At 33.0% G+C, this 22,158-nt stretch overlaps 1 protein-coding gene across 1 annotated transcript; it reads right to left on the bottom strand.

Moving 5' to 3' along the window:
- Nucleotides 1-4,060: 4,060 nt before the first annotated feature.
- On the bottom strand, nucleotides 4,061-4,417 carry LOC120263077 (ethylene-responsive transcription factor ERF109-like). Its single transcript, XM_039270994.1, has one exon. It carries the CDS (start codon nucleotides 4,415-4,417, stop codon nucleotides 4,061-4,063), a length of 357 nt encoding a protein of 118 aa, XP_039126928.1.
- Between the last annotated feature and the right edge of the window lie 17,741 nt (nucleotides 4,418-22,158).

Raw genomic sequence — 22,158 nt, 5'->3', positions numbered from 1 at the left:
AGTTACATACTGATAATTGCAGCCCCAAAATAAAACAACATCGATAAACTTACACATCGATTAAGTTACATTTCTACGATAGTTACAGTAATCATTTTGATATGTATCATCTCCATTTGGGACAGTAACTTCGTCAGCTGCATTACTGATTTCTTCAATTTCATCGGTGCCATTGTGTATACGTATGAAATTATGCAAGACACATGCAGCGACTACTATATCAGTTTGGGAATCTATTGGATGAAAGGTTGCAACTTTAAGTATAGGAAATCTCATCTTCAAAACACCAATAATGCGTTCAACATGATTTCTCAATGAAGCATGTCGCAAATTAAATAGTTCTTTGTAATTACTTGGTCTACATCCTGCCCGTCCTTGCTCCTGTAAGTGATAACGCACACCTCGGTATGGAGCAATAAATTTTGGAGTATTTGCATATCCTGCATCCACTAGGTAATATTTATTTGGGGGGACATGGAAGCCTTGGTCGATTGAATGCTGAAGTATTCTAGCATCAGAAGCAGAACCTTCCCAACCAGCTCGAACATATACAAAACGTAGGTTAAAATCGCATGCGACCATGACATTCTGGGATAATGTTTGTTTCCTATTTCTGTAAGGATCTTGCAAGGCCAAAGAAATAGTGATTGGAACATGTGTTCCATCAATAGCACCGATACAATCCTAAAATAAAAAACCAATAAGATTTGTTAAGAGAATATATAAAAAAGCAAATACTAAATAAAAAATATGTATAAAGATTTCTAACCTTGAAATATGGAAAAAAAAATGTCTATTATTCTGGATAACTGGTGATGTAATTATTGGTGGCAATTCTATATATGTAGTCGCAAGAGTAGTAATAGCTTCAAGCACTTTTTTAAAATAACGGCTAACCGTTTTTGCTGAATGTTGAAAACGTTCTTGCACATCACGATTACTAGCGTTGTGCGCAAGAGTGTACATGAACATTGCTAGTTGTTCCTCAATTGTAACCCTTTTCGAGCTTCGAAGAAGAAATCTTTCTCTTAAACAATTAGCAAGTGCTTGAAATATACGAGGCTCCATACGAAATTCACGCTTACAACGTGCGTCATGACCTTCAAGAATTTCTTGAACATATGCATCGCCTGTTAATATTGATGTATGACAAGGCCTAGTTTCTGAACTTACACAAAATAAACTTGGTAAAATGGCGGTCATGAATTCGTCATCATCGTCATTAAGCTTTCTCCATTGATCCAGATCCATATTGAAACAAAAGAGTTTGAGACGTACAGATTTAAGATGAAGAGAGATAAGTTTACAAATGACATAAGAGTGTTGGCTTTAAATAGAGAGATTGGTAACGGCTAGTTTTTAAAAAACTCCAACGGCTAGTTTTTAAAAAACTCAAACGACTAGTTTTTTTTTAAACTCTAACGGCTAGTTTCATTTTCAAAATTAAAAATTTCTATAGAAAAATTCCTGCGCACATCCAAACACTGATTTTGTAGGAATTTTTTTCCTGTAGTAAATTACGTAGGAATCATTTCTGAATCTATGGAATAAAAATTCCCTCTGAGAAAAAAATTTACTATACAACCAAACAGGACCTTTAGACATAAAGATTTGGAATTTTTCCTTTTACTTTTAATCCTAGAAGAGTTTAAATTTATTAATATGTATATATAATATAACTATATATAAGTAACTCTTTAAGTATTTAAACGAGGGATTTTTATTTTTCTACTTACACCCTTGTAAAATTTTTAAATTTATTAATATATATAATAAATTTAAATTTTATATCAGTCTAAAAAGTAAAAAGAAAAAAATTTATCTTCAAGGGTTTAAATGAGGGATTTGGATTTTAAACTTTTTAAACCATATAAAAATTTAAATTTATTATATATCTAATTATCTATCTATATATAATTATATATATAAGCGAATATATTAAAACCGGATCGGATTCGGATACCGGGTTTTTAATTTCTCCCGACCCGTATCCGATCCGGTTTTCACCTTAAAAATTCGGACCGAGTGCCGACCCTCTTTTTCGGATCGGGTATCCATTTGGGTAAAAACCGGATATCGGATCGGATCATCGAATCGGATGCTCACCCCTAGGCTGCAGTGACGGCGAGAGATCTCCCAGCTCCTTTAATGCTGAGTAGCTCCTTTAATGCTGAGTGGACAAGCATCCATGCTATTGGTTTGTTGACAAGTCAACCTGCTTTTTTCTTCTCCACATTGCGTCCCTTGTATTGCTGACCAGTCAACCTCTTCAAAGCCAGTTTCAAGCACCTTGCAACATGAGGAAAGGAAGAAGATCAAGCAGGTCATGCCCAAGAAATTTTATATGCTTACATTTGTACAGAAAAAAATGAAAACATTCAATTGAATGAAAGACATGCATGAACCACGTATGAGTGCATGAAAGCCCATCACTCTTGTCATTTAATGCATGCTTTTTTTATTCTCCATGCATGCAGTGGGTTGAGTATATTGCTTCCATGTTCATGCCATAGCTAGCTCTTCTTGTGTTGACATATATATGTGCATGGTATTTCTCTGGATATATTCCTTTCAAATCTTGCTTTTCTTCCTATTTTATGCCCTATCCTATTAATGATGAAGCAACAAGCCTTCTTTTGTTTTGAAAGCTTTTCTCTTCATTGTCACTCCACCATGCATCTTAAGCAACTATGTCCATGTATTTTCTCTTACAGAGATATTTCTTTTGGAGTCTTAGAGGGATGTAGTGATCTTGATGATAATGGTTAGGTGAGGCTCGCTGACATAAACTAACAAATCAAAGAAAATTGCCCCACTTAAATTAACCCAAAAATGCATAAGCCTAAAGATGTCATAGGTACGTACTTGTTTGATAGCATGCCATGCGTCACCATTGAGATGTATGTCCAGAAAAAAATAAAACAGTGATGATATGGTGGTGCATGTTTTTAACAAGATAAAATGGAAAATTGATTCTCTTGAATAACTTAAACATGGTTACTGTAATTGCTTGTTATACTATCATATTCAGTAGTTATAAAGGATCATCTCCTACTTAACTAGTTGTTTAATTCAATAATTTGATCATTGAAAACAAATAGCCTTTTCATTGCTATATATGCATGGTGTCCGCCCAATTCTGTCCTGGACTAGGATAGGTTATGATAGGGCTATGAATCTCATGTTATTGATTATAGACCAAAAAAAGTCTTCTACAAAACTAAGAATAAAAAACCGTGAATAAAGATGTCTAAACAAGAAATGCTAGGAAAATGATGAAACAGACAAAAATTAGGGCTAGTATGAGAAATTGATAAGAAAAAGTTCAAGGGTTATTCGAAAAAAGAAAGGTGAAAATAATAATAATAATAATAATAATAATAATAATATTATTATTATTATTACATTAAGTTATTATTTTTATTATCATTGGTGGGTTCATTATCATTATTAATAACAAGGTATAATAGTAACTTAATTAAAACTCAAAGAATGTCATTTTAGTAATTTACCACATCTAAAAACTTTGCTAAAAATACATATCCAAACAACTTCATACATAAAAGTACTTATGTATTGTCTTATCCAAATATAAATTAAAAGCACTTATTTTTTTTAAAAAACATTCTTGAAAAAGTGTTTTTATAAATTTTAAAAAAATATATATTTTTTTTAAAGTCAATCCCAGCAAACCCTGATCAAGCACATAGAAGACAAAGGGTGAAAAAGAAAAGGACCCACCATGCGCAGCATCACCATCCACAAACTAACTCTATAGACCGAGGCATTTCAATTCGATGGTTGACTCGCGTTTCTGTCCTACGTTGCCAAACTTACCTTTATAAACATTCAACTCTCACTTCATCGGCACTTTCTCTTCTTTGCTAAACATGTCCCAATCATATCTATAATTATATATAGTTAAAAAAAAAGGCTCATATTACTTTAATAAATTAATAAAAAAATATCATACTTTATGGAGAAATAAAAAATAATTCTCCAACTAAAAAATTTAAAAATAAAAATAAAAAACCTTTTACTACCCAACAATTGATTGAGATCAAGAAGAACTCGCCGGAGGAGGCCGGTCAAGTTCGAAACCAGAACCACTCCCACTATCCAAAGTAAACAAATCCTGCAACCCATCCCAAATCCCCTCTTCATCCCTCCTCTCCTCACCCTGCAACCCTTCAGGAAAAGGAAAGTTTAGCTTCGCCCGAGGTCCCCGAAACCTAATGGCGGCAGAATCATAAGCTCTCGCCGCCTCCTCGGCAGTATCAAAAGTCCCTAACCATTTCCTCACAGCCTTCACTGGATCCCTAATCTCAGCCGCCCACTTTCCCACAAAGGCCGTTGCCGCATCCTCTATACTTGTTCTTCTTCTTCCTCTTGATCTGTTCGCCGTGTTCTTCAGCATCGACGAATAAGTCACAGCCTAAGCATTTTTCGATGCCGCATTGGTGGCAAGTGTCACCCACTGGTAGCTGTTGCAAAGTAAACGCTTGGGTGGCTGAAGTAATAGTGGTGTCAGAGACATTGCCGGAGATGACGTTGATTAAGGTTGACACCATGATTGCTGACTCGTGCTCCGGTGATGGCCGGAATGAAGTTTGTTGGTGATGGTGGTAGTGTTCGTTGGGTTCCATGGTAGATATATATATATATTGGATAAGATTGGCGGGAACAAGAGGGAAGGGTGGCAAATAAGGTAGTTATATAGATGGGAGAAGAGAAGCAGTTGTGAACGTATGATGCCAGCTGGATAGGTACGCGTATTGAAACATTTTGTTGCAGTTTTGAACAGAATCTTCAACAGTAGTCTGATTTGTTGGAGGTTTGCACTTTGCATAGGGCCCACGAGTTGCCGCTTATTGTTTTTTGGAAAACCAGGACTTTATGTTTATAAATTATGGCTTTATAAATTAAAAGCTCCATGTGATTTTAGTGCCGAAGGAATATAATTGTTTTTTATACATCATTATCTTTTAGGATCAAGTTAAAAGTTAATCTTGGTTAAGTTATTATTATTATTATTATTGACATATATTACAACTTTTTTTCATTTTAATTGTCACATATATATAATTTTTTATATAAATATTAAGGTTGAAATTAAAGTTATTAAAATTAAAAAAATGCTTTATGATAAGATATTTTTATTTTTATTAAAGTTATTTACTTTTATTAATGCACATATTCTTCTTAAATAAGACGAAATGTAAAATTTAAAAAAAAAAATAATTAATGGTGATCTAACATTTAAAGGTGATATTAAAAGTAATTTTGATTTTGATTTTGATTTTTTCAAATGTGACAATGAATACAAACCTGAGGAGTATTCAAGTAGTGGCCCAATGAGTGTTCCTAAAATTTATTTAAATATTTTTTAATATATTTAAATTTTTATTTATATTAAATATGGTATTAATAATTAAAAAATTTTAATTGCATTTATTGTGTGCGACAAATGTTCATGAGACCTTTCAAAATGAAGGTAGGCCAATAGTTTCCATTGTACGGAGTTATTTGATCATAATATTAGAGTTTTAACTGTATGTCTATATACAATTTGTCTCAAAATCCTCAAAATTGTAAAACCTTTGATGAAGAACATGAAAATTTACCTAATTATTATTATTTGAAAATTTGAACAAGTCACCCACGTCAACAACGGATTAAAAGAGAGTTGAACTCTTGATCTATTATATGGGAGTCAAATGTCTTGATTACTCAGCTATTGTCATTGTGGCTTATTATTATTGTTATTATTACTATCATTGTTCATAGTTACCATTTATAATTTATTTTCTGATTAGTGAGTAATAAGGTTATGATTATTTCTTGCAAAATAATTTTTTTTAGTTTTAAAATAAAGATCCCCCTTTTCAAGTCTATTTTATTTTTTTAAAAAACCTATTTTAAAGAAATTAGGGATGTGCATATGTGTGAAGTTAATACTTCAACACACTTGTGCATTCGCTTTATGTGGATTTTGGTATTTATTCTTGGGGTTTTTTTTAAACAAACACCCTAAGGACTTGATGTCAATAGGTTAAGTGGCCGTGGGTAACTATTTCAAATTATTTTAACATCCATCAGTCACCACGTGCCCATCCCTATAATCTGACCATAGTTTGCACGTCTAATCAAATTACATGCACTGTTTACCGATTAAAAATAGAATTTTGAACTGAGGTCAAACTAGTAATTGAGTGTCACACTTTCAATATAAAACTTAAGGCATGTTTGGTACAAAATAAAATAATATGGCATAATTTTATTATGTAAAAAGTGCAATGATTATTATAGAAATTGTGGCATATTTTATTCTTACATAATGAATGTTTGGTTTAATAAAATAAAAAAATTATAACCAGTCGATCAATCACTAGAGAATGACCAATTATCAGCCGGACCGCTGGTGGATTGGTGGTCAGTGGCGGCCGGTCGCCAGAGGCTGGATGGACGGTGAGCGAACCACTGGTAAACCGATGGCTAGTAGCCAAAGCTCGGTTGGACCACTGACAAATTACGATGGCTGGCCGGATGGTGGTTGGACTACCACACACTTATAATAAAAGAACATTCCACTTTGAGTAAAATATTATTTATATCATAAAACCCAAGTAAATTTTTTTGTAGGTTACCAAACTTTCACCTTTTTTCTTTAAGGTATCCAAACTTTGATTTGTATCAAAAAGGTACCCCAACATTGACTTTTGCTTCACCGGCTGGTCACCCGGCCAATTCCGACAACTTAATGCTGATGTGGAGGCTGTGATTTCATTGTCATCACAGGCTTTTGCCACGGCAGCAATTCCATGTCACCACTTAAAGGGTTATAATGTCATTACACACACATCAAGAAGAAGTCCATCCCCTTTTCTCCACCGGTTGGTAAGGGTTTGTTTGACACCTCGGCGAAGGCAAGGCCAGGAGTTAGCGAAAAAATTACGGAGTAATTGGAAATCTAGCAAAAGAGAAACATAATTAGCCATTTCGGGGAGAGACGGAGTGAGCGAAGAACCCAACTGCGCAGGATTGCCAACTTATTGGCTCGCCGGAGAAAGGAGACGGCTCTAGTTTCTTTTATTTTTTGGATTTTTTTTATCTCTTTGGTTGATTTGGTCGGGGGAGTTGGTAGACGTGGGTTTAAGTGGTTTCGTTATTGTTGTGAAAGAGCTCATAGATGAAGGCTTTATAGTCGACAAGAAGAGCTCTCGTAAGACCGAAATATAATGATTATATAATAATTATATAATGAAATGTAAAAGTTAATTTTTATTCAACATTGAATTAATTACATGGTGATGAATAATTGTAATTAGGAGGTATGGGTTGTTAGAGAGGTTGTTAATGATTTACAACTTTATCCTGGCATATTATGTGTTTGTTAAAATGCCATTTGGAGTGTAAATTCAACTCCTGCATCAGTTTTTCTGTATTTTCTACTGTAATGGCAGTAATGGTTGCATTTGAATGTATTGTTCAATTTTTGGATGTAAACATAGATTGATCAAATATGTGGGAAATAATACTATAACAAAAAAGTTGAATTTACATGTAAAACAAATTGCACTTAATAAGCGCTACAAGTTTAATGAAGCTTTGTGAGATAGGGACATATACTGAAGCTGTGAATATGCACATATGCAGTTGGTTCAATTTTTTTGATTTTGCAGGTTAAGAGAGAAATGAGATTGCAAGTGCAGGCTCCTCCACACAACAAATTTAAGCAAAGATTGTGAAGAAACAATAAGTTCAAATTGAGATTTTACTACATAAGAAACACAGGCACTGTATAACAAAGCTTTACAAAATTGTTGTTTGATAACACTAAAACCATATCTTCATTAAAACTAAAACTGCAGCTTTACAAAAAAAACACTACAGAGCAGTGCTTTACAAAAAATGTGAACACTAAAACTATATCTTCACTAAAACTGCATATTTACAAAATTAGGCACTGCAGAACAATGCTTTTACATAGTAAAAACTACAGACTTTTACAAAAACATTGCAGAATAGTGATTTACAAAAAATGTCAACACTAAAACTATATCTTCAATAAAACTGCAGATTTACAAAATTGGGCACTGCAGAACAATGCTTTGCAAAAATAGTAAAACTGCAGCTTTTACAAAAACACTACGTAATAGTGATTTTCAAAAAAATGTAAACACTAAAAACTATATCTTCACTAAAAGCTCGAGATGTACAAAAATCGGGCAAGCAATTTTGCATCTTAAGAAGGTTTTTTGTAAGGACCAGTTGAACTAGAATAGGCTCCAATTCCTGGTGGCAACCAAATCTTTCTCCTTTTGTCAGCACCTCCTCCCTTGTTGGATGGCCCTGCTTCTTTAGTTTTTACTTGAATCTTCAACATTGCTGAAGCAGTTGTTGATGATTTGTTGGTAGGTTTTCTTCCATAAGGTTGTGCTTCCATTACAAGGTTTGAAGTTTGTTCATTCCCTCCTGCAACTTCTTTCACTGCCATCTACACATTTGATTAAACATTATATAAATCAATCCTAGAAGTTAATTATCCAAAGATACAAATTTCAATAACCCTGAAGGAAAAATAAATAAATATAGAAGAAGCTAAACATGAAGAAGAGATGTGGAATGAATTTATTCCATGCCAAATTGTTGTTATCTTGCAGTGATGTGGTAAGAGATCCATGATATATATAAGAGGAAATTATTGAATTAATTGAAACAACATCTCTAATTATAATTGACATATATATAATTATACATCATCTCCAAATATGCAAACAAGTTAATTATCCAAAGAAACAAATTTCAGTAACCTTGAAGAAAAAAAATATATAAAAGAAGCTAAACATGAAGAACAATAACAACAAAAGCAAATCCCCACAAACAAAAACTAACATGAAAATAAAAATCCAAACTAAAATGCCACAAAAAAGTTTGGCATTGTCTGTTCATTTCATGCCAAATGGCATAAAAAAATTCTGGAATGATTTTATTCCATGCCAAATTGTTGTTATCTTGTAGTGATGTGGTAAGAGATCCATGATATATATAGGAGGAAATTATTGAATTAATTGAAACAACATCTCTAATTATAACTTCATATATTTATAATGCAACTAATCAGATATTTCAATCTTTTCTTAAGCAAACCACTCTAAAAGTCATGTTATCCTCAGAATTCTTATATATTAAAACCTCAACAAGCAACAGTAATGTAAACACAGTTTATTTAACAAAATATATAGTTTGAGATGACATATATATAATTATGCATCATCTCCAAATATACAAACAAGTTAATTATGCAAAGATACAAATTTCAATAACCACGAAGGAAAAATATATATATAGAAGAAGCTAAACATGAAGAACGATGACAACAAAAAGCAAATCCCCACAAACAAAACCAACATGAAAATAAACATCCAAACTAAAATCTCTAGCAAGAGCCACAACATGAGCAACCAACCCTGAACAACAATAACAATGAAAGATCAATACCAAAGTGACACACACATGTAAACAAAGCAAAAATATCCGAAAGTAAATATGTATCATAGAAAAATAATGATGTGAACACCCAAATACTCACAACGCAACCCTACAATGTTGGGGCTACCTTTCCCTCACACCGAATGTCCTACAATAAAATTAACTAGGACCAGGGAAAACATAAACCTCCTACCATAAACAACAAGTCCCTAGCTAAGAGGGGTTAGGGTTTTCAGAAGAGCACTCTACAATATCGTCGGGGCTACCTTCCCTCACCCTCGAACCTCCCAGTTAACGGCCATCTTCGCCGATGAGTTCACCTCTGTTCAACGACCTTCTCGAAGGTAACAGTGATCTCCGGGCAGCAACTTCGGCTCTCTTCACAGGCCGAACGATGACTTCCCTTTCCCTCACTCACTGTCCCCTTCTCGGAGATGAGAATGAATTGTCCCAGCTTGGAATACGTGAGAAGGGGTTTTACGGACGCGTGGCAAACACTGTTGGACATGTGACTCCCTTGTTGATGTGGAAAGCGCGCGTGCCATGGTGCTGATTTGGAAGCCACATAATGAATAACCTATCGGAATTGGCTGGGTGACCAGCCGGTGAAGCAAAAGTCAATGTTGGGGGTACCTTTTTGATACAAATCAAAGTTTGGATACCTTAAAGAAAAAGGTTAAAGTTTGGTAACCTCCAAAAAAATTTACTCCATAAAACCCATATTATGTGATAATTGTATATTTCAAATTAAGTGCTCAAATAGTCAATAATATATAATTCTTTAAATTATTATATACTGTACGAATTATATTATAATTTGTGGCTATCTAGACATGCCTTAGGGGCTGTTTGTTTGTAAGGCTTGGATTGGGAATAGATTGGGAATAGGTCCAATGCTTTGTTTGGTTGGCAGGCTTGGGAATGTGGGAGGAATCTATGAGGAATGAGATGAGGGGAGAGGGTTGATTGGCATTCAGCCCAATTGTGTGAGGAATGCCCAATCCGGATGAACAAATGTCCATTTTACCCTTGCCTTTTAAAGTTTTTCCACTCAACTTTTGTCATTCTCCTTTCCTCTTCCTCTGGTCCGTGAGAGAAAGTTGCAGAGAAACCACCACCGCCGCTCTTGTCGGTTTGTGTGAGAAATCCATTCGACAGCCTTGCGATCTTCAAGGTTTGCATTTTTCTACACTTGAAATGTTAGTATTTGCACTTTTCTTTGATGGACACTGGTTAGTATCTTCAAGCTTGTCATGTTTGTTTCTCCTTATTTGGATCTTCAACATTCCAGATTTCTTCTTTTTTTGTCCTTGTTCTTCTTCATGTTCTTTATTTCTTCTTTCTTATCTTCTGAAATTTTTTCATGTTCTTTAATATGTAAAATAACTCATATTTCTCCTTGTACATTCTAGATGTTTACTTATGAGCACTATGAAGAAATACAAATTGCACAGCAATATATTACAAAGCCTCCTGAAGAGGATTAGGAATTACTTTTTTTTCTTGGTGATTGTATAGATGATTTTTATCCAAAAACAAAAAATCAAAAACAACAAATTTTTGAAAATCATCAACACAACTATTGATTACAATACACACACAAACTATTTAAGTTCATGTATTGTTTTGTAGATAGCATGCGTGGTTAGTGCATTCTTTGATTTTTTTTTCCTTCTTATTTTTTGCAATATCAATTACTTATTATGGATTACACACTTGTTGTGCGTTCATGACAACCTGGGTGAAGTATTTCTTGGAGCTGTGATGTTTATTGCTGCAATTGATGAGAATTGATTGTGAGCAGAGGTGTTAGATTATGCGTCACGGATGAGGAGTTTGTGGTAGGATAGAGTATGTAGGTTGTCCTTTGAGTTGGTGTAAATTGAGCCTGTTAAAAGAACTTCAGAATATTTCTAGTACCAGAGAATCAGGACTAAAAATTGTTAATATGCCTCTTTAGATTTGAACTACAGATAATAACTTATTACAATTTAAATCTGCTTTTAGATCTCTTAACACTATTTGCAAGGTGAAATTATATTTGAATCTCATTTGAAAAACTAAGATCCCTTGACAGTGGATACTATAGACTTTCTTGAATATCATGCTGGACAGGCTTGTTACCTGGTGTTTCTTGATTATTTATTATATGATGGTTTGTACATTAATATTTAATTATTTATGCATGATCTCATCTGATGGCATGCAGATGAATGGCAGCCTGTTGCCTTACGAGATTACTCTCCAAAGAAAATAAAGCACCACTCACTTTCCAAATAAATGTTGCATTGATCACTTGAGTTACATGCCAAAACAAAAACGCACACACTCACTTTCTAAAATAAATGTCGAATTGATCACACATATAATTTAGTTAAGAATGAAAATAAAAACTTATTTGAAAAAAACTTAGTTACAATTTATTATTATTATGACACATTTCACATTTAGTTTATTATGTCTTAATCATCAATATGAATGACTATATCCATTATTATCATGCTCTCCACTGGATATTTGAAATGGTTTTTTTTATACATATAAGATAATAGTTTCATCTTATATACTCAAATGAACCATTTGTTGGAGAATAATTATTCTTGAATATAACAAAAAGCTAACTTATGCTTCATCAAATCAATTAAATATAAACATCCAAACCTTAAATCAATTAAATATAAACACCCAAACCTCAAATGAAATAATCACATGATATATAAACCTTTATCATTCTTCCATGTGTTCATTTTTGAATATATATTTGTTGCCATGTTAGTTTATACATATGAAGTGTGTGGCATTCATTGGAGTTTATATATGTAGGGTGTTGCGAAGTGGTGATTGTGGAAGTGGGAGCTCAAGTGGCCACAGGTATGTAATTGAAATCCCTCTTATGTTTCACATATATATATATATATATATATATGTGTGTGTGATGTGCTTGACATATATGTATTTGTGAATTTATTGTTAGCTTTGTTCAGTATGGAGTTTTTGAGCATTTCTGTGCATGTTTGTATATATGATCCCATGAAAGTACTTAAAATGCATGATCCTTCATGTACATCTTCGTGGAAAAACATTAGACTGAAATAATTAATTGTTATTTTAGATATGAAGAATATTAAACGACTTCAACGATATGCGACAATGATTATGTCTTACATCTATGTGCTGAGCCTCATGATCACCGCATGTGCAATCAAGCAAAGAAACAATAGAAATAAAATGATTCAACGGGAGATTGTTTGATAAGTTGATGAAGACTGATTGATTGAATGTTGTTTGGCCAGGTTAATAGAGGAAACCCCGATCGCTGATTGAAGAAGTGATCGAGGCCACAAGTGCAAGATTCGACCTTTATTTAGCATCTCCATGCAAATTAAACTTTTTAAAAAAATGTTGACTATGTCTCCAATTTGCTTCCTTAGTTTGTTTTATTTATTTATGCCAAGAAAAATTGTTTGAAGACACTACTATCATTCTCACTTTGAACTTGGATGCTTATTCTTTTTTAGTGTATGTTTGTTTGTTTAGGTTGCAATTCCTTGTTTGTTCTTGTTCCTTTGGTTGAAACTTTTTTAGCATTTTGTCCAAAAAGGAAAAAAACAATATCTATATATATAGAAAAGATGTTGACAACATTATAAACAAATAATAATGATAACATATTACAAAATAAATTTATACTATAAAAAAATACAACAACAACAATAACAATAAATTAAATTAATTCCCGAAAATAATAAAAAAATAAAAATGATAACATTGTAACAAAACAACAATATTAATAATGAAGGTTGATTGTAAAATTAATTATAAAAATTAATTATAAAAAATAATCATGACAATAATGACAATATATTACAAATAAAATAATATTATTGGCAATGTATTTATTTATTTAATATTTACTCTATAAGGGTATAAAAGACATTTTTCATATATTTTTCCTATTTACTTTTCTCATTCCCAATGAATTACTCTCCCATACCTTCCAACCAAACACAGTTTTCCTTCCATTCCTAATCCATTCACCCTTATTCTCATTCCTATCTCATTCCTATCTCATTTCTCCTCAACTCCATTCCTTGCAAACAAACAGCCCCTTATGTCTATCCATAACAATAAGCAAAAAGATATCATTTGCCGTATCCTATAAATTCTTTGAGCTTCCCTTAAATTCAAAGCTTAAACAGCCTTGTTACAAAGTCTAAACAAAATGGTCAACGTTTATTTCAATAGTAAACAGGCGAAAAGGACCTTTTCGTGTTTGTCAAACTTCTAGCATCGCTTATAAATCCTTTTTATCATTTGCGATGGTCGTAAGTGCCGACGTTTTTCTCAAAATTTATTTCAATCAACAAGGGAAACTGACATGGTCTCCTTTTTAATTTAGTTATTTTTTCCATAAAATTTATATTTTATTTTTATCTCCATACAAATTCCACATTTGCTCATGCAAGCTGTAATGAACTTATGTGAGGCCATGCATGCAGGGCAAAACTAGAAAATTTTTTAGAGGAACAGAAATTTTTTATTAAGGCATAAGTAAAATAAAAGAAACAAATAATAAACTTTCATAACTATTTTTCTAAAATATTTTTTTATATTATATATATATATATATCAATTTATAAAAATCAAGAGGTCAAATAATGACATAATTCTTCATTATAATTTGTGAATTATTTACTTTTATAATAATTTTGTTCTTCACTTTTATGAGTAAGAGAGAAAATTTGAGAAATTAAATGCTTATTCTTTAAAAAAAATAATTTTTTAATAAAATTTGATAACTGCCCTGCATGACTTGTCTGTATATATATATGTCTGTATATATATATATATATATAGATAGATAGATAGATAAGCCAATAATTTTTCTCATATTTTATAAAAAAATTATATGAATGGTATTAAATTTTTTCTCATATTTTTAATAATTTTCTCATATTTTATCAAAAATTATCTTTTTTTTTAAAAAAAAGGAAAGCCTTTTTTTTAAAATATTGTATTTTTTAAAATTATTTACCAAAATAAGTATTTTTTAATTAATTATCAAAATGCACAAAAAAGTATCATACATGGTACTTTTTTGCACATGGGTTATTATTAATTTTTTTTTAATTTTATAATAGTTTTATATATGATATTTTACATTTACAAGCTCATAAATTTTTTAAATTAAATTTTTTTTTCAAACCCTATTTAAATTTTACAATGGTTTTTATATAATATTTTATGTTTTAGTGCTTATATTTTTTTAATTAAAATTCTTTCTCACAACCCTATTTAAAATTTACAATGGTTTTTTAATATAATATTTTACGTTTAAGTCCTTATATTTTTTAATTTAAATTCTTTCAAACATATATCATTTGCAATAAAAAAAGCACATATCATATTCTAAATGGATGAAAAGGATAATATATATTATAAAAAAATTACGACAATCACATATTACGAACGACTACTTGGACCAGGTGCATTGGGACAATTCCGAAGACATTGATCTGAGGGTAACATTTATCAGGCCAAACAAGCACAAGCATGGCAGTGTGGGTAGTATTTACCGTGAAGAAAAGGACTTAAACGTAAAGTATAAAGACTTAAACGTAAAATATTATATGAAAAAATCATTGTAAATTTTAAATAGGGTTGTGAGAAAAATTTTTAATTTTAAAAAAAATTATAAGGACTAAAACGTAAAATATTATATAAAAAAACCATTATAAAATTTAAATAGCTAGGGTTGTGAAAAAAAAATTTTAATTTAAAAAATTTATTAGGTTGTAAATGTAAAATATCATATATAAAACTATTATAAAAATTAAAAAGAAAATTTAATAATAATCCATGTGCGAAAAAGTACTATGCAGCTTCAAGAGGTGGGACATCAGGCGGAGTTTCATCCATGGCCTGTGATGCAGCTTCTGTCTCTTCTATTCCGGCTAGGAACGGGAATTCCGTCACTACGGACGGAACGATCAGAAGCGGGGACCTGTGATGCAGCTTGTGGCTATTCTTCTTGAACAGCTGCTGGTGGGACTTGAACATCCTCTGCATCGTCTTCATTATGTGGTGAAGGGATGTCTGCATCGTCTGTATAATTCGTATTGTACTACTGCGTAGAACTGCTTTTCCGAAGCCGTGCAAACTTTTTGAACCTAACGCTAGGGACTAGGGGGACGGTTCGGCGAAGAAGGGCCGGTCGATCTCGCTACCTTCACGGAGGGACCCCGAATCCCGATGCGGTGACGATGACTCAGACCTTTTTTCCGCTTTGCATCTTCACGTTCAGGCTCGTCTATACGAGCTCGCAGGTCATGGAACTCTGATAAGACTTGATTTAATAACCGTCGCATTTCATCGTCACTTTGCGGAACCTCCCCATGCCTTTCTGCGCGTGTTGTCGACGGCCAATTTCTTGAGAGGTGGTTGGGGGATTGGTTCGGCGTCGCTTCTTTGTTGGCTCGTGGGCTTGATTTTTCCCAGTGCCGGGGCCTTGTTTGTCGGCGGGACTGCCTTGTATCGTAGCCCGATTCCAATGCTCCAACAGGGGTCTGCTTCTGATGATGCTCAACATTACCAACTAACATATTCTCCTCGTCGTTAGCTGGCAGAAGTTCAGAGAACTGGCAAGTAAATACAAGGCATCATAACGTTAGAACATTTGCAGAACATTATACACAGTAATTATATAATATACACAGAAAACAAAAAAATATACACAACAAATAAAAAAATATACATAGGAACATGATACTGTACACATGAAAATGATACTATACACAGGAACATGATTTCATACACATGTACAGCATTGCAGACATTGGAAATAACACATTCATAAAATCACCAATCATTTTAGACAGCAATATGATTTACTTACTTTTCTTCTTTTGATTGAGTTCAGTAGTAGCTCGATAGACGCCGACTTGATGAAACTGGAATCCCCATAGCACATGATACGGGGTGTCTTGCCTATTCTTTGTTTCTTGACACTGCCCGTCACCTCATAAAACCAAATAATCAGAGCAATGGAGTAGCCTCTCAAATACTCTGCACTAGGACAATTTCCTTTACAACGAAGTTTGACACGGGCGGCTGTCGCAGGGATGTCTTCCATCATCCACTTGTGAGTAACGTGCGCCCATGCGTAACGGCCTAGTGACCCCAGATCGTCGGCGTCCCTTGCCACGAATGGTGGAGCATTTAGACAAGTGTTGGCGAACAAAATCGTCATCATGAAGTACACCACAAGTAGCTTCACGAAGGTCTCCTCATCGCTGTGTTTGCTGTGCACAATTCTCAGTAGGCTATCTTTGATTGCATCTTGGTGATGGTTGTGTATTTTATGAAGATAGTTCTTCTCAAATTCTGACTGGACCCTCACATGCTTGAAAGAGACAGTATCTCCATGGCAACTGAGGCCTAGGATGAGAGCGACGTCTTCTGATCTGAACGGAAGCATGCTTTATCCCATCTTAAACATTTGGTGGTTCTCATCGTACAACTGCAGTACTGCATCGAGAACCCCTCTCTCTTGTAATACGGGAGCGATGTCCATAAAATGGGCAAACGGCTTACCGCGGAGTATCTCCCAATGGCGCCTACTCATTAGTTTTTTCAACTCTTCAATGGTTTCAACAACTGGACCCAGATAACACTGAGCATTAACAAGTATTGTTGCCATCTTCTGATCTATATAAAAAGCAAACACAAACTCAATCACTAAGAGATAAGTATCATTTTCACATAACAAAACAGACAGTATACACAGGAAAAGCGAGAAACTTTACACAACAATGTCGATATTATCAAATGAATCGCACAACATACACAGAAAATAGGGAAACCCACTCTGATAACCCTCCTTCTTGGGCAATTAGATATGTCTTCTCACCTTCGTGCTACCTTTTTCCCTTGAGGTGACTCGCCAATCTTTCACACAAACTAGGCGGAGATCTTTGCCAAAGAAATTCCTCAACAAGTGGAAACCGGGGATGAAAGTCACCTGAGATCTCGAAGACGAGGTTTCACAAGAAAGAAGATGAACGGAAAAAAGGACTTTGACGGCGTTCATTGATATAAGAAAAAGGCGAGAGGATGCGACCTTTGGCGGAAGGGAGGGTTTCGTTCCCGACTCCTGAGGTTTCACCGTCCAATCACCAAACATCGCGAGCGGTTCCCAACGGAAAAAACAGGAGTAAAAACATCTTTTCACACCGGTTGAATTAACTTCACAACACTCAACTCTCTCAGGGGCAGCACCGTCTTTTCACAGCCCATTTCACGCCTTCATCAAGCCCGTTAACTGCTTTTAGGCTGAAAAGGGATTTAAACAAAAAGGAGGGACCCCTGAGGAAACACAAACGTTTGGAAGATTAAAAGGAAAAATTCAAATTTTTCATGGTTTTTCTGGTACTTTCAAATTCAATAATTATACATCTAGATACTCAAAAGATCAATATATATATATATGTATATGCATATATATATATATATATATGTATATTTCAGTTTTGGTGTTTGGTGTTTAAAATGGAAGTAGTAATTTTGGTCCACTACTAGTGTTTGGTTGGTATGAGAATGGGTATATATGTATATTTCAGTTTTGGTGTTTGGTGTTTAAAATGGAAGTAGTAATTTTGGTCCACTACTAGTGTTTGGTTGGTATGAGAATGGGTATAAAGGGACCACTTCCTCATATAGATGAGATTACCATTCTATACGGATTTTTTTAATCTATAATTATTATGCAAATATTTTTAGGTTATAAATAATTAACAATCTATAAGCATGGAAGGATTTTCTACTTATTCTAAATCATTGGTGAAATGTCACTTTGCTAATTTTAATCTGTAAGTCAAAATGAGGAAGTGGGTGGCGTCTTTAATTTTCAGAAGTGCTTCCATGAACCAAACGCATGTTTTTGTTTACATCACTTATGAGCTCATTTCGGGGAACCAAACACTATGAGGCATGCGAATGAGGGCTGTAGAGTAAGCTTTTGCAATTCAATCTTATTGAAATTATGGCCCCAAGCAAAGTAACTTATTTTTCAATTATTTTTATTAAATAATAATAAATTACAGAATAAAAAATTGTGGGTCACAAACTTGATGATTAGATTAAATTAATGTACTTTAGTATTATTATAAATCAAGTAAATAACATAAGTTTTATAATTTAAAAAAACATCAATTAATATTTTTATTAATATGATTATGTGGATAAAGTAATAAGATAAAATCACTAAAATAGCCCATTTATGTTTTTTAATTCCTCTAATATAATTTGAGCATTTTTTTTCTCCTCCTATATTTTGATTTTGACACATTGAATCTTTCTGTATTATAAGCATGGAAGGAATATATCGATTTAGTATTCTAAATCATTGGATTTTTGGTATTTTAAAACATTGATTTTATATAATTAATATATACATTTACTCTAAACCATTAGTTATATAACATATATGCTTATTTTATAAATTAAAAAATTTGTTTTATTTAGTTATTATAATTATTGTTAGAAATAATTAGTGTTAAAATATTTTATCTACCCTATATATATACCAAAGTACAAATAATGCCACAAGCATTATTTATTTTATTGTTCAAACATTATTTATTTTATTGTTTTAAATTCAATAGTTACACATCTAGATACTCAAAAGACCAATATATATATATATATATATATATATGTGAAGAAAGATCATCCGGCGACATTCACAGGAACGCCCTAGATTTTGAAAGGTAAAGAGAGGATTGAGAGGAGAGAGATGGGTGTATGAACAGTGCTGTCAACAGTATCCATGCATGGTACCTTGTCTAGTTGGGTTGTTCTTGGTATGCTTTCTTTATACTTTAGGTTTTTGTGTTCCAACTGTAGGCCTAGTAGAAATGAAATTGAAAGGTTGAGATTGATTCAGTCACTATTGTGATCACAATTAACGGTTCAGATAAAAATGCATCTCACTTTTTCACTGTGCTACTATTCACAAGCACAGAGTTAACTATGCATCTAAATAATCCAAACTGTTGGCTTTTGATCTAAAGGTTAATAATCAACTTACTTAGATTTGATATATGAGGACATGCGTAGAATATGCACCCCCCCACCCCTCTCTCTCTCTCTCTCTCTCTCTCTCTCTATATATATATATATATATATGTATATATATATATATATATATATATATGTCAATAATTTTCATCAACTCTATTTTTAAAAAGAATAAATTATTTTTGTTATTACTCTCTCAGTTCTTTTTATCATCGTGAATAACCGAATCTCAAATACCAAGAAAGTTTGGTTATTTCACATAGTTTAATAAAAAATTAATTATTTTTCCAAAATTACCCATAATTTATATTTTCACATTTCTCTCTCATATTAAATTTCAAAAAGAGAATTGAAATTAAGTGTTAGGGCAATTTTGGAAAAAATAATAATAATAAATGCTTCTTGATGTTTAAAAATGACAGATAAAAAAAGACATGGGTTTATGACAGATAAAAAAACGAAAGAGTATTATCTTAAATACATATTATGCATTTATTTCATCACAATTAAATATTATTGAGTTAAAAACATATTGGAAGAAAAAGATATATATATATATATATATATATATATATATATATATATATATATATATATATATATATATATATGAATAACATATATTCCCGCTTCCGTGAGCAATTAAAATTACTAAGTGATCAAAGTCACCTGGTTTAAGTGGTTAGCGGCACCAAAAATAGGTCTCTCATGTGGCGTGTAGAGTGATGAAGGTTTGAATCCTCGTTTGAGGAATTAACTCGTGGGTGATATTATAGCCCACATTCATGCGCCAAGAAACAAACACTAAAAAAAATGATCAAAGTGTGGAGTTCTTTCAGGAGTGTTTGCATGCGCCGAACATATGAAAGTGACTAGAAGCGTGATCACTTCTATCATTTTTGAGCTCATTTTAGAATGCATGCAAGTGAGAGCTGTGAAGCTCTTGCAAGTCAATCTTTACTAAAATTATCGCCTCAAGCAAAGTAACTTATTTTTCAATTATTTTTATTAAATAATAATAAATTACATACTAAGAAATTATGGGTCGCAAACTTGATGATTAGACAAAATTAATATACTTTAGTATTATTATAAATAAAGTAAAAAGATAAGTTTTATAATTTTAAAAAAATAATTAAGATTTTTATGAATTTGATTATATGGATAAAATAATAAAGTAAAATCACTAAAATTTTCCATTTATTTTTATAAATCAGTATTTTTAATCCCTCTAATATAATTTAAGAGTTTTTTTCTTATCTTATTTATTTTTTTTCGCACATTGAGACTTTTTTTTATAAAACATAGATTTCTGGTTAACTTTCACAGACAAAAATTTCTATAAAATAAAAAAATATTATTTTAAAAAGTGAGAAGACAATAAAAAGAATTCCAAGCATCACCTAATTCCTACGAGCAACTTCGGCATCATCTCCATTAGAGATCATTAAAAACCCGGTTAAACCGTAAATCGGACTGGACCGGTTTTTTTTGAACCGCCGGTACGGTTTCAACCGGTTTCATCATTAACTGGTCCGGTCCGGTTTTGGAACCGGTTCAAGACCGGTCTGGTCCGGTTCCAGTTTTCGGAACCGCGGTCCAAACCGGACCGGACCGGTTTGCCTTGTTTAGTTCTTTTTACCTTAAACTCTCTCTCTCTCTCTCTCTCTATATATATATATATGTGTAAATTTTCTATTGCTAATGAAGCTGATTGTTTGTTTTTAACTCTATATATTAGATGGCCACTCTATTAATTTAATTTTTAATTCATAAAAAGCTGGGACCGAACGGATCTGGACCAAAACCCGGGTCCAAAAGCGGTCCAAAACCCAGAATCGGGACGGACCAGACCGGTCCAAAATGGTTTGGACCGGTCCGGATTTCTCTGTTATTTGGTCCGGTCCGGTCCCAATAATAAAAAAACCGTTTAACCAGTCTGGTCCGGTTTTAGACCGTGCACAGCCCTAATCTCCATTCCCGCCATATTCCACTATTTAAACATCCACCCACTCACCTTTCAATCCCCACCGTTGATTTCTCCCTAGCTCCCGCACCCCATCGCCATTGCATGGTCCTTCAGCAACCTCCCCCATTTGTTCTCAATAATTAATACACATGTGCCATTCTGGGCAGCTTCATCTACTTCTCAAACCAAGACTTGTTCTACTTTGAGGCGGCTAGTTGGAGAGACACCTTGAAGAAAAACAAATCAATGAAGAAATTACTTTGGAGAAGAAAATAGAATAGGTTTTTCATTTCACTCCAAAAAGAAAACAATATGAGATATTTAACGTACAAGTGTAGACTAATTACCCTAAAAAGTAGGAACTAATTGCTAACAAAAAGGAACCTAAAAGGAAAGAGTACAAATATTACAACTATGGAAATAATTCAAATGTTACAGCTATGAAGATATGTATCTTTGATTGGAGCAATTTTCTCTTCACCCACCCTTCAAGTTGGAGCCTCTTGGAAGCCCAACTTGGAACAAAGAAAGAAATGTTGTGACTCACCAAGGGGTTTAGTCATGAGGTCAGCAAGCTGTAATGAAGATGGAATGTGCGCCGCCTGAATGAAGCCATCTTG

This window comes from Dioscorea cayenensis, chromosome 6 (assembly GCF_009730915.1).
Source record: "Dioscorea cayenensis subsp. rotundata cultivar TDr96_F1 chromosome 6, TDr96_F1_v2_PseudoChromosome.rev07_lg8_w22 25.fasta, whole genome shotgun sequence".
NCBI classification, from domain to species: domain Eukaryota; kingdom Viridiplantae; phylum Streptophyta; class Magnoliopsida; order Dioscoreales; family Dioscoreaceae; genus Dioscorea; species Dioscorea cayenensis.
This window is presented reverse-complemented; position numbering and strand designations above follow the sequence as displayed.

Coding starts and splice junctions, on each gene's coding strand:
- LOC120263077 (XM_039270994.1), bottom strand. CDS start 4,417: ATGCTGAAGAACACGGCGAACAGATCAAGAGGAAGAAGAAGAACAAGT.